General features: G+C 41.7%; 1 protein-coding gene across 1 annotated transcript in view; it reads right to left on the bottom strand.

Annotated features, from left to right (window-relative positions):
- LOC126272415 (uncharacterized) overlaps nucleotides 1-17,325 on the bottom strand; it is a 201,167-nt gene that overhangs the window by 35,241 nt on the left and 148,601 nt on the right. Inside the window, exon 6 of the mRNA XM_049975254.1 lies at nucleotides 2,545-2,684. Coding sequence (XP_049831211.1) covers nucleotides 2,545-2,684 — 140 coding nt within the window. The remainder of the gene's footprint in view (nucleotides 1-2,544; nucleotides 2,685-17,325) is intronic.

The raw sequence follows: 17,325 nt of genomic DNA on the forward strand, positions 1-17,325 counted from the left end.
AAAACTTTATTAAGCGTAAAATTTATTGCTGCAGGTTTTTTGATACTTGTGTTCTCCTCGAACAACAATTGGATGCTTATTACTGTAAATTAAGGTGTCATTGAGGATACCTAGGCGCCTCCAGAAGTGTATTAAGCGTCAACCATAGTTGGTACGAATCTATACATACAGGGTAACAGTAGAATACAAGGTCGTTCGAAAAGAAACACCGAGCGAGATGGGGCAGTGGTTAGCACACTGGACTTGCATTCGGGAGGACGACGGTTCAATCCCGTCTCCGGCCATCCTGATTGAGGTTTTCTGTGATTTCCCTAAATCGTTTCAGGCAAATGTCTGGATGGTTCCATTGAAAGGGCACGGCCGATTTCCTTCCACATCCTTCCGTAACCCGAGCTTGCGCTCCGTCTCTAATGACCTCATTGTCGACGGGACGTTAAACACTAATCTCCTCCTCCCTCCTCCTCCTCGAAAAGAAACGAACAGAAGACATAATTACAGAAACCAATACCTGTATGTTAGAAGTATTGACCCTAGCTGTTGAGATACTTGTCTCACTGCGGCACAAGGCGGGTAAAAGGCTGTAGCATGAAATTCCCATGGCTGCGATGTTAACCAGTTCCGCAGGTACAGCTGGACCTCGTCGTAGGAGGTGAATGGTTTTGCGCCTCAGAGCCCTTTTAAGGTGACCAAAAATTGCGGAATTACGAAGAGAGAGGTCCGCACTACATGGAGGGTGGCCGAGAACCTTCCATTTGAATAGTTTGCTGGGTGCCGCGACAGTGTTGGCCGTATAAGGCTTTGCATTGTCATGGAGCAGAGTGACCCCACGGGTGAGATTCCTTGGTCGTTTTGGTTTGATCGCTTGCCGAAGGCTGGTCAAAATTTGCAAGTAGCGCTGGGCATTCACTATTGTCCCGTGCTGCTGGAAGTGAATCTGAAGGGGGCAATCTTGGTCAAAGAAAAACGTCAGCATAACCTTTCCGATTCACCTCGGATGATGACATCCAAGTGTACTCGCGGAACTAGTTAACATCACAGCCCCGGGAATTTCATGCGACAGCCTTTAAATGCCTTGTGTCAGAGTGGGACAAGGTTCTCAACAGCCAGGGTCAATACTTCCAACATACAGGTACTGGTCTCTGTAATTGTGCCTCCGGCTCGTTTCTTTCTGAACACCCCTTATATACGGGACGAAACGTGTGTACTCCATTTAGCACTCGTCCTAATAACGGAAAATGGTAAGTAAGTGTTTCGTAGATTACAGTGGATGCGGTTGTAAATACATCTGTTCTGTTTAGTTTTATCGTATTTTACGATTTTTTCTGGGAAAACGGGTTAAAGTACAAAAAAACATATGACAGAAACTTCTAGAGATTTAAACTAGTTGAAGTATCATCGTTAATGTGCATGTCAACATATTTATTTTAAATACAAGGAAGGTTTCCCTTATTCTTGAGAACTATTAACAGCGAGTAACAGGGTGGAACTAAAAAAGAAATTTTAAGCGGCTGTTTTAATTTTTGTCGTTCATGGGTCACTGATGTTGGAATTCGTTTATGTGCAGTTGCTATCAGGGAAAACTGAAGATGCTACAGAATAAATGACGTTACTGCGTGCTGTGACGTTTTAAGTCATTAGAATGATCACATGCGGTCTTTTCGACGCAAGGGCATATTAAACTATTTCATTTGTTTCGGGAAAAATAATGATTTTGAAATAACACATCGTTATAAGATTTAACCGTTTACTTTCCTTAAAAGTCTGCTGCAAAACGAAATTCTATAATATCAGCGGGGAAATATTAGTGGAAAGAAGTGAACAATGGTTGACTTCAATTTTGCAAGAGGAGTATTTCCCTCAGCTGCTGCGTGGACACAAACATTACAGCTAGAATTGTACTGATTATAATACTGACCAAAAATAATTTTGCATGAAGTTATCAGCCCTGAAAAGCGAGATATTGCAGGATTTCGTGTGTAGAAGTAACTGTACAGGTTATCAATATGACATATGGTATGATAAAATTTGGCGATAGACGCTTCCACTATTCCATTTCTATTACAATTCGGGACGTTAAACACTTATGTTCTCTTCCTCCAGTCCATTACACTCGTATATGCGTAATGGTGACAGAATACATCATTACGAGGTACAGGAACAATAGGCCCAAATGATGTTTACGGATGAATTACGACACATTGCATGCAAATGCGATTCGTATGTCTAGAGAAAATGAGCAACATTTGCATGCGCTCTTTCCTGTCGAATGGGTAGAACGTAATCACCACCAGTCAGTTTCATGGCTCATGTGAGCGGATTTCATACCGCGGACTACGTACGCGACTGTTTGACACGCAGAAACACGAGGCTGCCACAAGCAACAAGCATAGCCTCTTCAACTGACTATCAGCGTATAACATTTTGCAATGTTCTTTTTGACCAAATCATGCTATGGTTCAAGATTTTAGATGACATATAAAATTGGTCAGAGGACATAGAAAATAGGTCTGTTTTCCTAAGAAACAGCTACAGTCGGGGAGGTACCGTTTAGAATGTGGACCGCGACGCTCGTCGAAGCCACGCTGCCGACGTCGCAGGTGTAGTTACCGGAGTGCCTTTTGTGCACCCTGTCGATGCTCAGAGTCGACTGCACGCTGCTCCCGTCTGCAGAGGTCACGTTCGTGCTGCAAGAAAACAGTTCACATAACCATCCTGCTGCAGAGTAGTCAACAGCCGCGAAGTGCAAGCTTGAACATTAAAATCTAGGTGCTAACCAAGCACTAGCGAATTTTGTCAACATCGAAACAACATAAACTCCATTAGCAGAGACTTGCAGTACCAGATGGAATCCCAAAACGACAGATACGCCCGTAACTGGAGAACACGGTGCTGCAGCCATAATATCTCTAATATGGCCAGTGGATGCAGCTCATTTGGTCGAATGAGTCTTGTTTCACACTGCTCGCAACGTCTGGCCAAGTTTACGGCCCAAGACTGAAACGCTGTGGGGGTTCGGTGATGATTTGGGCAGACACACCATGTCATTCAACGGGTCGCGTGGTTATTGTGCAACATACTCATTACTGCCAAAGATTATTTACCATTTTGGCTGATCAGGTACCGGTACATCTCAAGGTACAATATTTGTTCTCCAATTGTGATGATGTTTTCCAAGACGACAAGGTCCACAGCTCGCAAAGGACTAGTTTTGTGAACACGTGGATGAGTTGTCGCATCTCATCTATCTGCCAGGTATCAACATTACTGGGCCTTTGTGGTCCATTTTACAGAGAATAGGAACGTGATCTCTGTCCTTCTCCACCATCGGTATCGGAAATTGTCCCTATTTTCAGGAAGAATAGCATAACATTGCCTTGCTCATGGCGGCTGCAGTGTAACACGTGTTAAGTTCGGCTCGCGAAATTTAGTCGAATTCGAAGGTGTTCTCGCAGGTGGTGTTGTCTAGTACAAGTGGAAATCGTGTAAACAACAGTGTTCTGTGCAGTAGTGCTATTTTTTTCTGTGCTCCGCCAATATCTGCGAGAAAATGGTAAACAGAAGAATCAACAGCAGCGCGTCCAGCAGCGGGGAAGCAGCAGGTGCGGCGGGCCTGCTCCTGGCGGAAGGTGCGGCCGCGGCTCCCGGTATAGCGGAGTTGGTTCGCTCTGAGGTAAACGCTGCGCTTCGCGATAAAAACAATCTCGATCTGATAGCAGGCACCATATCAGATACTGTAACGGCAGCAGTATTGGCCAAAATGCGTGAAACTGTTGAGGCCAATACTGCCGAAATTACAGCACTAAAAAAGTCTGTGTCTGAATACGAGAAAAAGGCACGAGAGTTGGAAGTGAAACTATCTGCCGCAACAGACGAGCTAGAACAGTACCAAAGGCGAAATAGTCTACGACTGTTTGGAGTAGCAGAAAATAAAGAAGAAGACACGGACAACCTGCTTATACAGGTTGCGCGTGAAAAATTAGGCGTCGAAGTGACCAAGGCAGACATTGACAGGAGCCACCGGGTGGGACGAAAACTACCAGGTGCTACCAAACCTCGTCCAATAATTATTAAATTTGTGTCGTACCGAAAAAGGGCTGAGATCTTTACCCAGAAGAAGAAGTTAGCAAGGACAGGGATTACAATAAGGGAAGATCTGACACACGAGCGGCTAAAGATTTTAAACAGTGCCATATCCCATTTCGGTCTTCAGAATGTGTGGACTCAGGATGGCAGAGTAATCATTAAGACTGCAGCTGGAAAGAAGACAGTCACAAACATGACAGAACTAAATAGTATTAAGTGAACCTACTCGAGCCAAAAGTCAAACTTAACACCATTTTCAAATTTTAACAGTCCTATACTCAGATATAGTCTTGTAATTGTATTAACTTTTTAATTATTTGTACCTTCAACTAATTGTTTTTGTAGCTTATTAACTTTTCAATTATTTGTACCTTCAACTAATTGTTTTTGTAACTGTATTAACTTTTTACTATTTTTGTGTCTTTAGCTGTAGCCATTGCTTAGTTTTAGTTACTGCTAATACTTTTTTCATTTTCTCAGTTTATTCTCTTCCATTCTGTAATAGTTCTATTGCAATTATTTGTCTCTCCTTTAGTTCATTAGTCAACCATCTCTTCGGTTTAAATTGTGCATAACAAAAATTACTATCAGTATCACTTTAGCAAATTTCAATTTAATTCTAGCTTCCTACGATACTCTATTAAATATTAAGCTTTCTTCTCTCTGCTGGCAGCATCGGCCTCTTAAATCACTCCTCTTTCCCTTATTTCCACCCTAAGCTGTTTCAAATACTCTAATTACACTTTTCCTCTTACGACATAGGATACTCAGTGACACACAGCTGTCACCATTTTGGTCATATTCTCCCTGCACCGAATACCACTAATCCATTTTCTATAGTCCCGCAACCTCAGGAAATCTCTTGCAGTCGCTTTTCTTTCGGCTCTCGCGGAGTCACAAACAGGGCGCGCAAAATCTCGGACACCCCTGGAATATGTCACTTGGCGGAAACACCGGTCAGTGCCCCTCGCGGCAGGTAGTGCCTAACAAAGGGACAAACCAGTCTGCCACCCTACTCCAGGCTGCTCAGCGGAACGCGTCCGAGCTTTTAGCAGCTCACTGCAACATTCAGTCTTTACCTGCGCATTACGAAGAACTTAGCCTCCTCTTCCACCAACTAAACTACCACGTAATCCTCTTATCCGAAACGTGGTTGAAACCACACATATCCTCTGCATCTATTCATCTCCCAGGGTACACATTTCTTAGGGCAGACAGATCAAAAAAGCGAGGTGGCGGGGTCGGCGCATATATACGAACAGATCTCAAAGCGAAAGTCTTATGTACGTCAAATCCTGCTGAAGAAAAAGAGGCTGAATTCATGTTCATTGAAATAAATATACAAAGTCGGAAATTCTTGACTGGCGTCGTGTACAAGCCGCCAAAAATAAGCTCAATGAGTTCTTTCCAGTCGGAATTATATTCACTTCAGTGTCAATACGAACATGTCATCGTAATGGGTGACTTGAACATAGACCTGCTAAGAGACACTCCCTCCGCAATAAACCTAAGAAGATTGTTTAGTTGCAATAGCATGAACATTCTTCCATTACAACCTACACACCATACGGCGCACAGTCATACTCTTATAGACGTGATCGCCACGAAACAGACTGACAAAGTAAGAGATGTTGGTCAATCATCGGCCCCTGGCCTCTCAGCACATGATGTAATATTCCTGGCCTACTCTGTGCAGCCCCCAAGGATCAAATCGCGTTACATAACTTGTAGGAACATGAAACGTATTGACCTTGACGCTCTAACAGCCGATTGCTCAGAAATCTCATGGCATCAAATAATCAGAGAACCTACAATCGACGGCAAAATTAATGAACTTGGTGATAAACTCACTGCCCTCTATGACAAACATGCACCTGTGCGCACAGTCCGTGTAAGAAAATCTCCTGCTCCATGGCTGACAGCTGAATTACGTCAAATGATGACTAATAGGGATGCTGCCCACAGGCGTTTCAAGGCAGATCCGAAACCCGAACGTTTTGAAGAATATAGAAAGCTACGGAACAGAGTGAAACAATGCATTCGCAATGCCAAAATCAGGCACGCTCGCTCCCTCGTATGCAGCGATCTGACACCCACGACTCTATGGAAGAATCTCCGTAGCTTGGGGGTCGGAAAGGCAAAATCGGAAACTACTTTTCATGTGTCAGCTAACGAATTAAATGAATTCTTCTCTGCACCTCTGAATACCAGCACGGCTGATGATTTCCGTCCACAAGAATCCCCAAACAGGATAACTAACAACGATACCTTTCATCTAAAACATGTAACAACAAATACGGCAAGAAAAGCAATAATGAGAATCTCTTCTGATGCAATAGGCAACGACAGTATCGGTATAACCATGATGAAGAATGTTGCCGATATCTTAGTACCTGTCTTAACTGACATATTTAATTTTTCCCTCGTGAACGGAATATACCCCACTGCATGGAAAAGAAGCATAATTCGACCCATCCCTAAGGTCGAAAACCCGCAACTGCCTAGTGATTACCGACCAATTAGCATACTGCCTGCTGTTTCCAAAGCACTGGAATATATTGTTCATGACCAAATCACTGAACACTTGCATGAATTCAGTCTATATGACAAATTTCAATCCGGTTTCCGTAAACATCACAGCACAAACACTGCTCTAATTAAGGTAACTGATGACCTGAAATATGCCATCGACAATCGAAAGGCAACAATATTGACGCTACTGGACTTCAGCAAAGCTTTTGACACTGTTAACTTTGACATATTACTCAGAAAAATGCAACAGCTTAATTTCTCTGATAGTGCAATGAGATGGTTTGAAAGCTACTTAAAAGACAGACAGCAATGTGTTGTCTGCGCAAATGAAAAATCTTCCTGGAAACATGTTTCTTCAGGAGTGCCACAAGGATCAGTCTTAGGACCACTTTTGTTTTCTTTATATGTCAACGATATTTCGTCGGTTTTGTCCTCCTGTAAACATCATTTCTATGCCGACGACCTCCAGCTCTATCTCAGCGTCAGACCTGAAGACGTAAACACTGCAATCGCTCTGATGAATGATGATCTGTCTTCAGTAGTGACATGGGCGAAAAACCTGGGGCTTAAATTAAATGCAAAAAAGACGCAAGTAATCTTAATAGCCCATCAGAAATTAATAAGTTCAGATTTCCGCGAACGGCTACCTCCTATTCTGCTCGAAGGTACTCCAATACCATATCAGAAAACAGTGAAGAACTTGGGTGTAACTTTGGACGAGCATCTCAACTGGGCGGAGAATACAGTCGCAGTGTGCCGAAAAACGTCTGCTTGTCTCTATGCTCTCAAAAAGTTTCGGAACATATTCCCACAGGACTTGAAACGCCAGCTCGTGCAAGCACTCGTTCTACCGAACCTCCACTATTGTGATGTGATTCAACAAGGCATGAGTAGTGAAAACAAAAGACGGCTAGAGCTAACCATGAATGCCTGTGTGCGTTACACCTGCAACATTCGCCGATATGATCATGTTAGTGCTTCATACTCCGAGCTAGGGTGGCTGCGGCCGGACAAACTGCGTGACTACCACACTCTATGTCTACTTCACCGACTCCTCATCGCGCAAGCACCCCAGTACCTAGCTTCAGAGATTAAAATCCTGTCATACCATCATAATCGAAACACGAGGTCACTCTTATCTGGTATCCTAACTGTGCCCACTCACAAAACAAAAACTTTTGCAAACTCCTTCTCAGTTGCCGCTGTCCGCCTCTGGAACAAACTGCCCCTTACCTTGAGGAAAATTCAATCTCCTGTTGCTTTTAAGAAGAAGTTGAAGCATTTCCTACTATCATCCGCATAAAATTCTCCACAAAATTAATGTGCAAGGCAAATCCTCTCATCTGTCAAATAGCAAAGCTAGTGTCTCCTATCATGCTCCTGAGATGCCTTCCTCTTCATCTATCTCTATTAGACACGCAGTCTCCTTTTCCTTTATATTTTCCTTAATTATGTTTCATCATGTCTCTCTATTCTTCTCCTCGCTTCACCATGAGTCTCCCTCATACTCCCTGCTGCCAGCACTCCTATCTTAAATCTTTCTCTTCAATAATGTATTTTTCGAGGTGTACCTTTCTAATTGTTTATCTCACTTTTTGTATTAGATGTAGTTTAACATGCCTACTGAAACATAAGACTGTAAAATAAGTAGAATGCCTGGTTAGATGTAAGAGAGGGCCTGATGGCCCTAATCTTGCCAGGTTAAATAAATAAATAAATAAATAAAAAAAATAAACTACTTGCGTTTATCTATTCCATGACGAATTGAAGCTGCTTTCAATGCAAACAGTTTTCATGCAGAGAATGTTTTGTGTCTTTGTTTATTCCACAATTGTGTCCCCCCCCCCCCCCCCTGTGCATGGAAATTTTTGCCGATACCCGGGTGAACTAAGGCGAAGAGTGAAAGTCACTGCAATTACATGTGGCTTAGAAACTTGTCTAGATTTTTGAGCACATTCTAGACATTTTTCACATTGTGGACGTCATAAAAATGAAATTCTCATCCCAGCTCGTACCTGGTCATCATTGCAGTGCCATCTATATAGCGGAGGCCTATTATAGTAAGTGGTACATATAAGAACGATGAATTGATTGGCCTAAGAGGGGATGCTATCAGAATGTTACGTAAAGTCTGCCAAGTTTGGGGAGCAAGTGTATATGCTTAAGACGTGAGATCAGCTTCATAAAAAACATAAATCCAGCAAAATGTTCATATATAGTATAATAATTTATGGTCAATTTCTCGGAACATATTATCCTACGAATATACTCATAAAATCATCACATTGGGCTTGAAAGATAAAATCTAGTGTTAACTGTTTATCCTGTGCATTATATAACAAATCCTCCAGTTATAATTGTTGACCAATGTGTGTGTACTTACATGACCTGTAAGTGATAGATTATATACAAAATATAAGATAGAGTGTAAAACATAACAAATATAAGAGCTGTAGTACCAGACGTAATGTAATGATAAACATTAAATAATGCCTGGTCAGAGGTCAGAAGTAGAAGGCAATTGCCTTTCGTGTCTTTCATGATACACCATTAGTCTTACACTCTATTGAGAACCAGAAAATTTAAAGTATTTCTCGCTGTGACATTGCTTTCATGAAAACATTGCCTGCGAAGACGGAATGTTTTGGTATTAGGGACATTCCACTGGTAATAACAAGAAAACTAATTCAAAGATACAAATTGAATCAGCAGTGTTCCACACTTCTCTGTTTGACTCAATAATCGTTAACGATCTTTGTTCGCTTCCGTCTATTACGACATTAACTTTGGCAGAACTTTGGCTCTCAAAAAGGAGATTACGGATACTGCACAGTTTCATATTGGAGGAGAAAGAAACAGGGAGTCGGATCAATACTGTCTATGAATAGTGTTCATGTCCTTAGTAACGAAGGTAAACATGTGCACAGATGTCAAAATACAGCACAAGAAAAATAAATTCGTATTTGGAAGTCTCCAAATAATGCTAAACACGAAAATATTACATTTACTGTAGTGATACAAAATAAAGCAAACTGCTTCGTGTTTGGTGGAGCGTTTTCAGTTATAGCAGGGGGCAATATTGACATCTAAATTCAAACAATTCGGATGTGTCTATATATCTCTTTAATGGGTTTTCGCGAAAAGTGTGCCATAGTCATATAGATCATAATCTTTGTCAAATGCTCTCCATCCACGTATTGAGAAAGCAATAAAACAGATAGAAAAGGTCCGTTGCAATTGATCCGTATCTCGCGTAACATTTATATCATTCCAGTGCTTATTTTACGTCAGATACAGATCTTATTTTGATATCACAGCAAACGCAGATCCGATGGACGTTTTGCCGCTCTTATCGTAAGTCTGAATGTCCTTTTTTAAGGGCTTTAAGTAATTGGTGTGTTGTCTGTTGAAACATTTCCCGCACAGCAACTGTACAGTTTTCGTTTCACAGACGAAAAGCAGGGAACCGATACAGTTACCGAAGTTTTACTTATTGATCTTCAGATGTATCTACCACATGACTTAGTCTTTGCAATTGACTTAGTGTTGCAGTTGTACAGTTTCAAATCTCATAATATGTCCCAAACTAATTGACACAAAATGCTACTACTTCAAGATTGTGCCTTACATTTAAGACGAGAGCTATTTCAAAACTACTGTCGCGATGCACTTGTTACTATATGCAACAAAAAAGCATGATGCCGTAGTCTCACATGAACGACTATTTGCATATATTATACCGGCTGTACATACTTAGAATCTGTAACATGCTGACAGATTTTCTCTGACAGCCACATCATCTATGTGAAGTTGAAACTTACAATTAAGAACAGTGACGATAAACGTGAGGTAGGATATCATTATGAGAGACAATATTTCGCTACGCTTCTGACTGTTGGGATCTTTGTTGAACGCCTGTTGCCAGTAACGTAGCCTGGACAGTTGACGCCAGATACTGTGTCCTCCTGTTCCTGGTAATTCCTGGATCTGATGACCGGACATTGCTAGACAGGCAAACGAACTTGTTGAAAAGGGTGTTCTTTTTGAAGAGAATGAAATGCGCAGATCCTGTTTTCTACCGGAAGAACACATTTCGCTGACAATGCAGATAAGAAAGAGAAATATTTTGGTAATTATATGGATGGTTCCTGCAACGTTTAATTGTCTCTTAATCAACAACAGTAATCATTGTTTGATTACACATTGTTCACTGTATCTCATGTATCTTTCTGTCTCATGCATCCTAGTACTTTAAGCTCTCGTTAGCCATGTCCCATTCCCCAACGACCAGTACTGTCTCCTGATAGGTGTAGAAGTTAGAATTAGCTCTAACCATTAAAAACACTACTGTAAGTCACTCTTCCCTGCAAATTCTTAGACAGTTTGCACGCTCACGGGATGCATGATGTCAGAGGCAGTTTTTTACCAAAGTTAGCTTCAGTAAATGATTGTCGTAGTAGCTCTGCTACCCGGATGCACCATTGGTCCGACTTTATGATTTGATTGTGGTGGAATAGCAGCTCGGGCTTGAAAAATGCTCTGCTGTCCCGAACAGGATGACGAGCTGCTCTATTCATTGTGTCATAGGCCCCTAGCAGTGATAAAATGATAACACATCCTACGTGTTGACGTATATTTTGAACAATCAAGATTCATATTTCGTCCTCACTAGGGGGGGAATAGCTATTTTCATCAGTTGTGATCGTGGACGCCATTATAATAACTCTACGTAATGTACCGTTTAACCACTTTGCTCGAAAGAACATACACTAATGATCCAAAACATGATCACTGCTTATCGCGAGGTTGTGTGCTGTGGTAAGAGAAGTCTATGAGCGGAGTAGAGATGAATGGAGAATCATTCTAGCGACACCCAGTTACGCAAATACTGAAATCCGCCGTTTTAAGTGACTTTGACAAAAGTCAGGTTGTTGTGCCCAGTGCCTGGTAGCGAGAATCTCGTAAACGGCGAACCTGATCGGCTTTTCGGTTGCTACTGTCGTGAGTATGTATTGTAAGTGGCTGAGGAATGCTGCAAGTACGTGTAGGCGACAAGAAGTTGAACGTCCGTAATTCATCACAGAATTAAGGGATCGGAGGCTAGCCTGGTCTCTCAAGCACAACCGGCAGCGGCCTGTGGCAGATCTGACAGGATACTCTGCTGGCGTAAGCACAAGTATTTTGGAACACACCGTCCAGCGCTCAGTTTTCAACATGGTGTTCCCATGTTGATCCAACAACATCGTCAGTTATGATTACAGCGGGCACGGGATCATGAAGATTGGACCGCGGATGAATGGAATCGTGTCGCCTGGTTGGATGCACAATGAAACAAATATTTCAGTTGACCATTCCGTGCATTTTACAGCTCCTTTTCTTGCTCAGAGTCCTCACGCACACTTCCGTTGCCCACAAGGATCTGAATCATTGTCTTCACTGTTTTCTGTCAGCATTCAAGCCCAATATGACTCTCCTTGCTTACGTCCATACAGGATTTCCAACCAGTATGCGTTAAAAATACTAATTATTTCATCACTGAGCTGCTCGACACACATTCTTTTACAATAACAATGCGACTTTCTTTGTGTGCTCACATTGAACACTTAACTTACAGTTTTTCACTCACAACGAGAGGTTAGGGATATAATAAGTTACGAGCTACTGATGGCCTTGATGTAGATGTCCTGCACATAAAATGTCTCAATTACCACACCGCACCGCAGCATTAACAACGCAGAAGTCAAAACCTAATTATTAATTAGGCAGTGAGCCATATTTTAATATTATCAAGCAATTGAACGAACATTTCTAGTCAACGACTGTAAGTGTGGCGGTAGAATTATATATCACCCGGTAAAATGCACTGAAATACAATGTACATGATTTCTTTCAGGTATTGAAATTATGAACGTCCTTGGTTCCGTTATTTCATCATTATACCTCTGAAAAAGTTGAGCGTTTACCTTCCTTGTAGCATTTTTCCATGTATCTTCCTACATTTGTACATATTTTTCTCTTTGAAAGTTATCTGCCACAAGACTCCACGTACGACATTCAATGTCAGTGGTGTTGAGATACGAATGAAAAATGTAGCACATCGTTTTGAAATTATGAAGTAACTTGTTTGCAGGAATGTACCCTAGTGAGAAACCGAATAAAGTAGTTCTGTTTTAAAAGTTTTGGTCTTGTATTTGAGAGTATGAAGCTCTAGTATCCTAGCAGCCATCCTGATATAAATTTCCATTGATTTCCCTATAATAATTCAGCCAAATGCTCAAGAACCGGAACTTGTCCCATCCTTAAACTATTGAATCACATAGAGAATAACACGTCATGCTCAACATTCTTATAAAAATGATCCAGAGATAAATGAAATTTCTGCATTTTATTTCGATGTAACATCTGCTGTGGTAACGACGGTCGATATTTAGAACAGTCCTTCTGAGGCTCAGGTTACAATTATAGGGCAAATGTTAACAAATGTTAACGGTACTATGGGAGAAGTGTGCATTATTTCCGGTGTATTACAGAATTATTCATTAAATTTGTTCTCTGTAGTCTGGCTATCCTCTCTTCTAAGCATAATACAGCACACAAGATAATGTATTCAGTAATGTGGTAATATACCTTTAATACCAAAATGTTTGTCAATGTTGACATAGATAATTCTTTTGTCATCATACCTACAGCAACGTATTACATAGTGAACAACACATTCTTATTATTTAATAACTGTGCGAACATTTCGACACAATGTATGGAATTATAACGGTGTAGTTCATTTCCCCCTGAAGAAATGCAGCAAAATGACTTTCTCATAACCCACTGACGACATGAAGCGCATTTCTCCCATTATTTACTGTACCCTAACGCGTAGTTCGCGAGAATTCTCAGAGCATTAAGCGTTTTGCTACTGTGGCAGAAACGTGAAGTCAGTGTATCGGAAAACGATTGAGTTTATCGCACCTCGTCTAAAGGTGTTTTCAGCATACAGTTACGAAAAAGGTAACCACAAGGCCTTCCATAAGGGAAGAAGAGGACAACAGTATTTCTCCTGTAGATGAGAGCAAGTAGCTGCTGTTTTGAATGGTATGATGTTTGGGAAAAATTGACTACGAGTACTTGTATGTGATACTCACATGTTTATATTTACATTTGTCTCGTCATTAACGGGGTAGAACTGAAATAGTTCAATTTTAAGTGGATCACAAACACTATAAGGTACTACAAAATATCGAGGGGAAGCTGAAAACCATAAAAGGAATATATGTCAATATATTGGACGAAATAGGTATTTTTATTAGTACTGCTCATCTTCATAGATCAAACTTGAACTAAAATACATAGACAAATCTATATCGCTCTCAGAAGCATTTCAGGATCTAAGTAATGTTACTTGGGGATAAAAATCACTCCGATCAATACTTATAAATTTTATGTTGAAATGAAATAAATTATGATATTGGGCAAAATTTGTAATGGAAATGAATTCAATGGTGACAAGTGAAACTTTGTGCCGCACTGAGACTCAAAAACTTATCTCCCGTTTAAGACGAACTGTCCGACAAATCCGGTGAGCAATGTAAATGACGGGAGGGGAGCACTAAGTAAGTAGTACACGACGAGATGTGTGTGTGTGTGTGTGTGTGTGTGTGTGTGTGTGTGTGTGTGTGTGTGTGCACGTGCGTGTGGCTTAATGCTTAATGGCCATGAAATCACTGCAGTCGGATGCACTCTCTCATGGGAATCCTGCTTCGTGCAGCGAGCAATGAGTATGGTGGACAGGAGGCGCTACGTAAGTACTGTGTCACGAGATGGGTATTTGAGTCGAACGGAAACGGCGCTTGGATACCCGATGGGGTCAAGGCGACTACTCGTGTAATTCGGAAAATCGACATTCAGTATCAGCCGGATATAAATTTTAATTTTTAGCGATTGAATTCATTTCTGTTGCAAGTTACGACCGATGTCAGAATTCGTTTCATTTCATCATGTATCTGTGTGTCTACGCGATGAAGAATAGCGTCCATTATTTCTCACATGTCCCAAAGAAAAAGACACGACTCACGCAGAAATTCTATGTGTTTAACAGAGCTATGACTGGGTTTGTACCTCCGAAACGTGTCAACAAGTGGCTTTATTTCCAGTATTTCTTGGAAAATTATTTAGTCACGGAGCACTATGACATAAAACACCAAAACAACTGTCCATTTGTGTCTTCCGAAGCTTTTAAATGTGCAAGAATCATTCAAATATCAACTACAAAAGTTCTAAACCAAAAACGGTAACGAAATGAAATACTTGGTATGTCTCATCAAAACTATTTCATTCACCCATTTTATTGTCGTCGATTCGAGAGACCCACAAACTAAAAATTCTATTAGAACGAAACATATTTATAGTGTGGTGCGAATATAATCACGATTTAGATTTCGTAGATGATAGGTGTCTCTCTCTAGGTGAGTTTAAGTTATTGGCTGATATTCATTTCTAACCAACATAGCTTTCGAAGAAAAGAAGAGTATTGATGATAATGTTTATGGTACAGAAGAATACATTTTAGGACAAAATCCTGTTTGCACTTTTGAACACCAAAGATTAGAAGAAATTAACGCCTACTTATGAAAACTGATGAAGTTTTGTGCCGATAACATACATTTCATTTCTCCACATCGCCTGCCAGTATTTATCGTTCCACCTAAGTCATGGTATATCCTGATTACTGCACACAGAAAATTTTGCACATCAAAGTAAAATTTATTCTGTAAAAAATATTTTCCATTCTGGTTCACTGAGTCATATCGTGAAAGTCATAATCATGCACAGTGTACCTGACAGACATAGTATTCTTTGGCAAACATAACTCACCTTCTTGATTTAGGCTGCATAATAATTATATATAATAATGATGTCTTATTTATGCTTGTGTATAGTAATTTGGCGTTTTATGATTCTTCAAAGCGGAGATCCGGCAGAAAATACGTAAAGACTTATTATAGGTCAAGTGAACATCTTAGAGACTTTGACACCTTAAGCCACAATATACGAAAGCGGCCGCAGTCGAACAAGGAGCCGACCGGAGTGGCGGAACGGTTCTAGGCGCTTGAGTCTGGAACCGCGCGACCGCTGCGGTCGTTAGTTAGGTTCCAGTAGTTCTAAGTTCTAGGGGACAGATGACCTCAGATGTTAAGTCCCATAGTGCTCAGAGCCATTTGAACCATTCGAACAAGGAGGCTGATGGCCAGCGCAGTTTGCACAGCAGAAGTCGGTGCTTCATCAGGTCAACGACTGAGCACATGGGCAATCCCTCCAAGGAGAACAACGACCAGCGCTGTTTGCACATATGTGGTCAATACTCCAGGAACTGTCATCATACACAACTCACATGAGTGACTCATCTCACTATGTGGGGGATTAAGACAGGGCAATGCCCGACCACGCTAGTGTAGGGTGTTGTTGTGGTCTTCAGCCCAGAGACTGGTTTAATGCAGCTCTGCATGCTACTCTATCCTGTGCAAGCTTCTTCATCTCCCAATACTCACTGCAACCTATATCCTTCTGAATCTTCTTAGTGTAATCATCTCTTGGTCTCCCTCTCCGATTTGCACCCCCCATGCTGCCCTCCAATACTAAATTGGTGATCCCTTGATGCCACACAACATGTCCTACAAACCCATCCCATTTTCTAATCAAGGTGTGCCACAAATATCTCTTCTCTCTAATTCTATTCAATACCTCCTCATTAGTTAAGTGATCTACCCATCTAATCTTCAGCATTCTTCTGTAGCACTATATTTCGAAAGCTTTTATTCTCATCTTGTCCAAACTATTTATCGTCCACGTTTCACATTTATAGGCAACGGCCTTGCCGCAATGGATACACCGGTTCCCGTGAGATCACAGCAGTTAAGCGCTGTCCGGCTAGGCTGGCACCTGGATGGGTGACTATCCAGGCCGCCACGTGCTGTTGCCATTTTTCGGGGTGCACTCAGCCTCGTGATGCTAATTGAGGAGCTACTCGACCGAATAGTAGCGGCTCCGGTCAAAGAAAACCATCATAACGACCGGGAGAGCGGTGTGCTGACCACACGCCCCTCCTATCCGCATCCTCAACTGAGGATGACGCGGCGGTCGGGTGGTCCCGATGGGCCATTAGTGGCCTGAAGACGGAGTACTTTTTCACTTCCAAACTTGGCCACACTCTGTACAAATATTTTCAGAAACGACTTCCTGACACTTAAATCAATAGGAGTAAACCAAAGAAAGCCGTCATGTGTGTCGCCATTGGTCACGTTTCTACCCAACATGAGAAACAAGGATCAAGGAACGACGAGTCAGTTGCCACCCTAGAAACTTTGCGACATTGTCGGAAATGCCTGATAAATACATCCTACAAACGGGCATGCGGTTGTCCTTTGAGGGGAGAAAGAAGAGACGAAGAAACGTCGGACCGATGGTAGGCAGCGGAAGCCATACTTTGCTGCAACGACCTAGCCGCTACGCTGCTCGGTATCGCACCAATAGATCAATGGAGAAGATGTCAACGCAGATGTTACCAGAAAGAAGTTCGTGTGGTACTAACCCAGGTGGCTGGTGAGGGCAAAGGGGCTACGTCCTCAGATGGTCACTGTGAACCTAGAAGCTAACGGACTCCGACAGAAGACGCCGAACCTGATTGTCACTGGTTCGATTCCGGAATAGTGCAATCAG

Source organism: Schistocerca gregaria, chromosome 5 (assembly GCF_023897955.1).
Source record: "Schistocerca gregaria isolate iqSchGreg1 chromosome 5, iqSchGreg1.2, whole genome shotgun sequence".
In the NCBI taxonomy this organism is placed as follows: domain Eukaryota; kingdom Metazoa; phylum Arthropoda; class Insecta; order Orthoptera; family Acrididae; genus Schistocerca; species Schistocerca gregaria.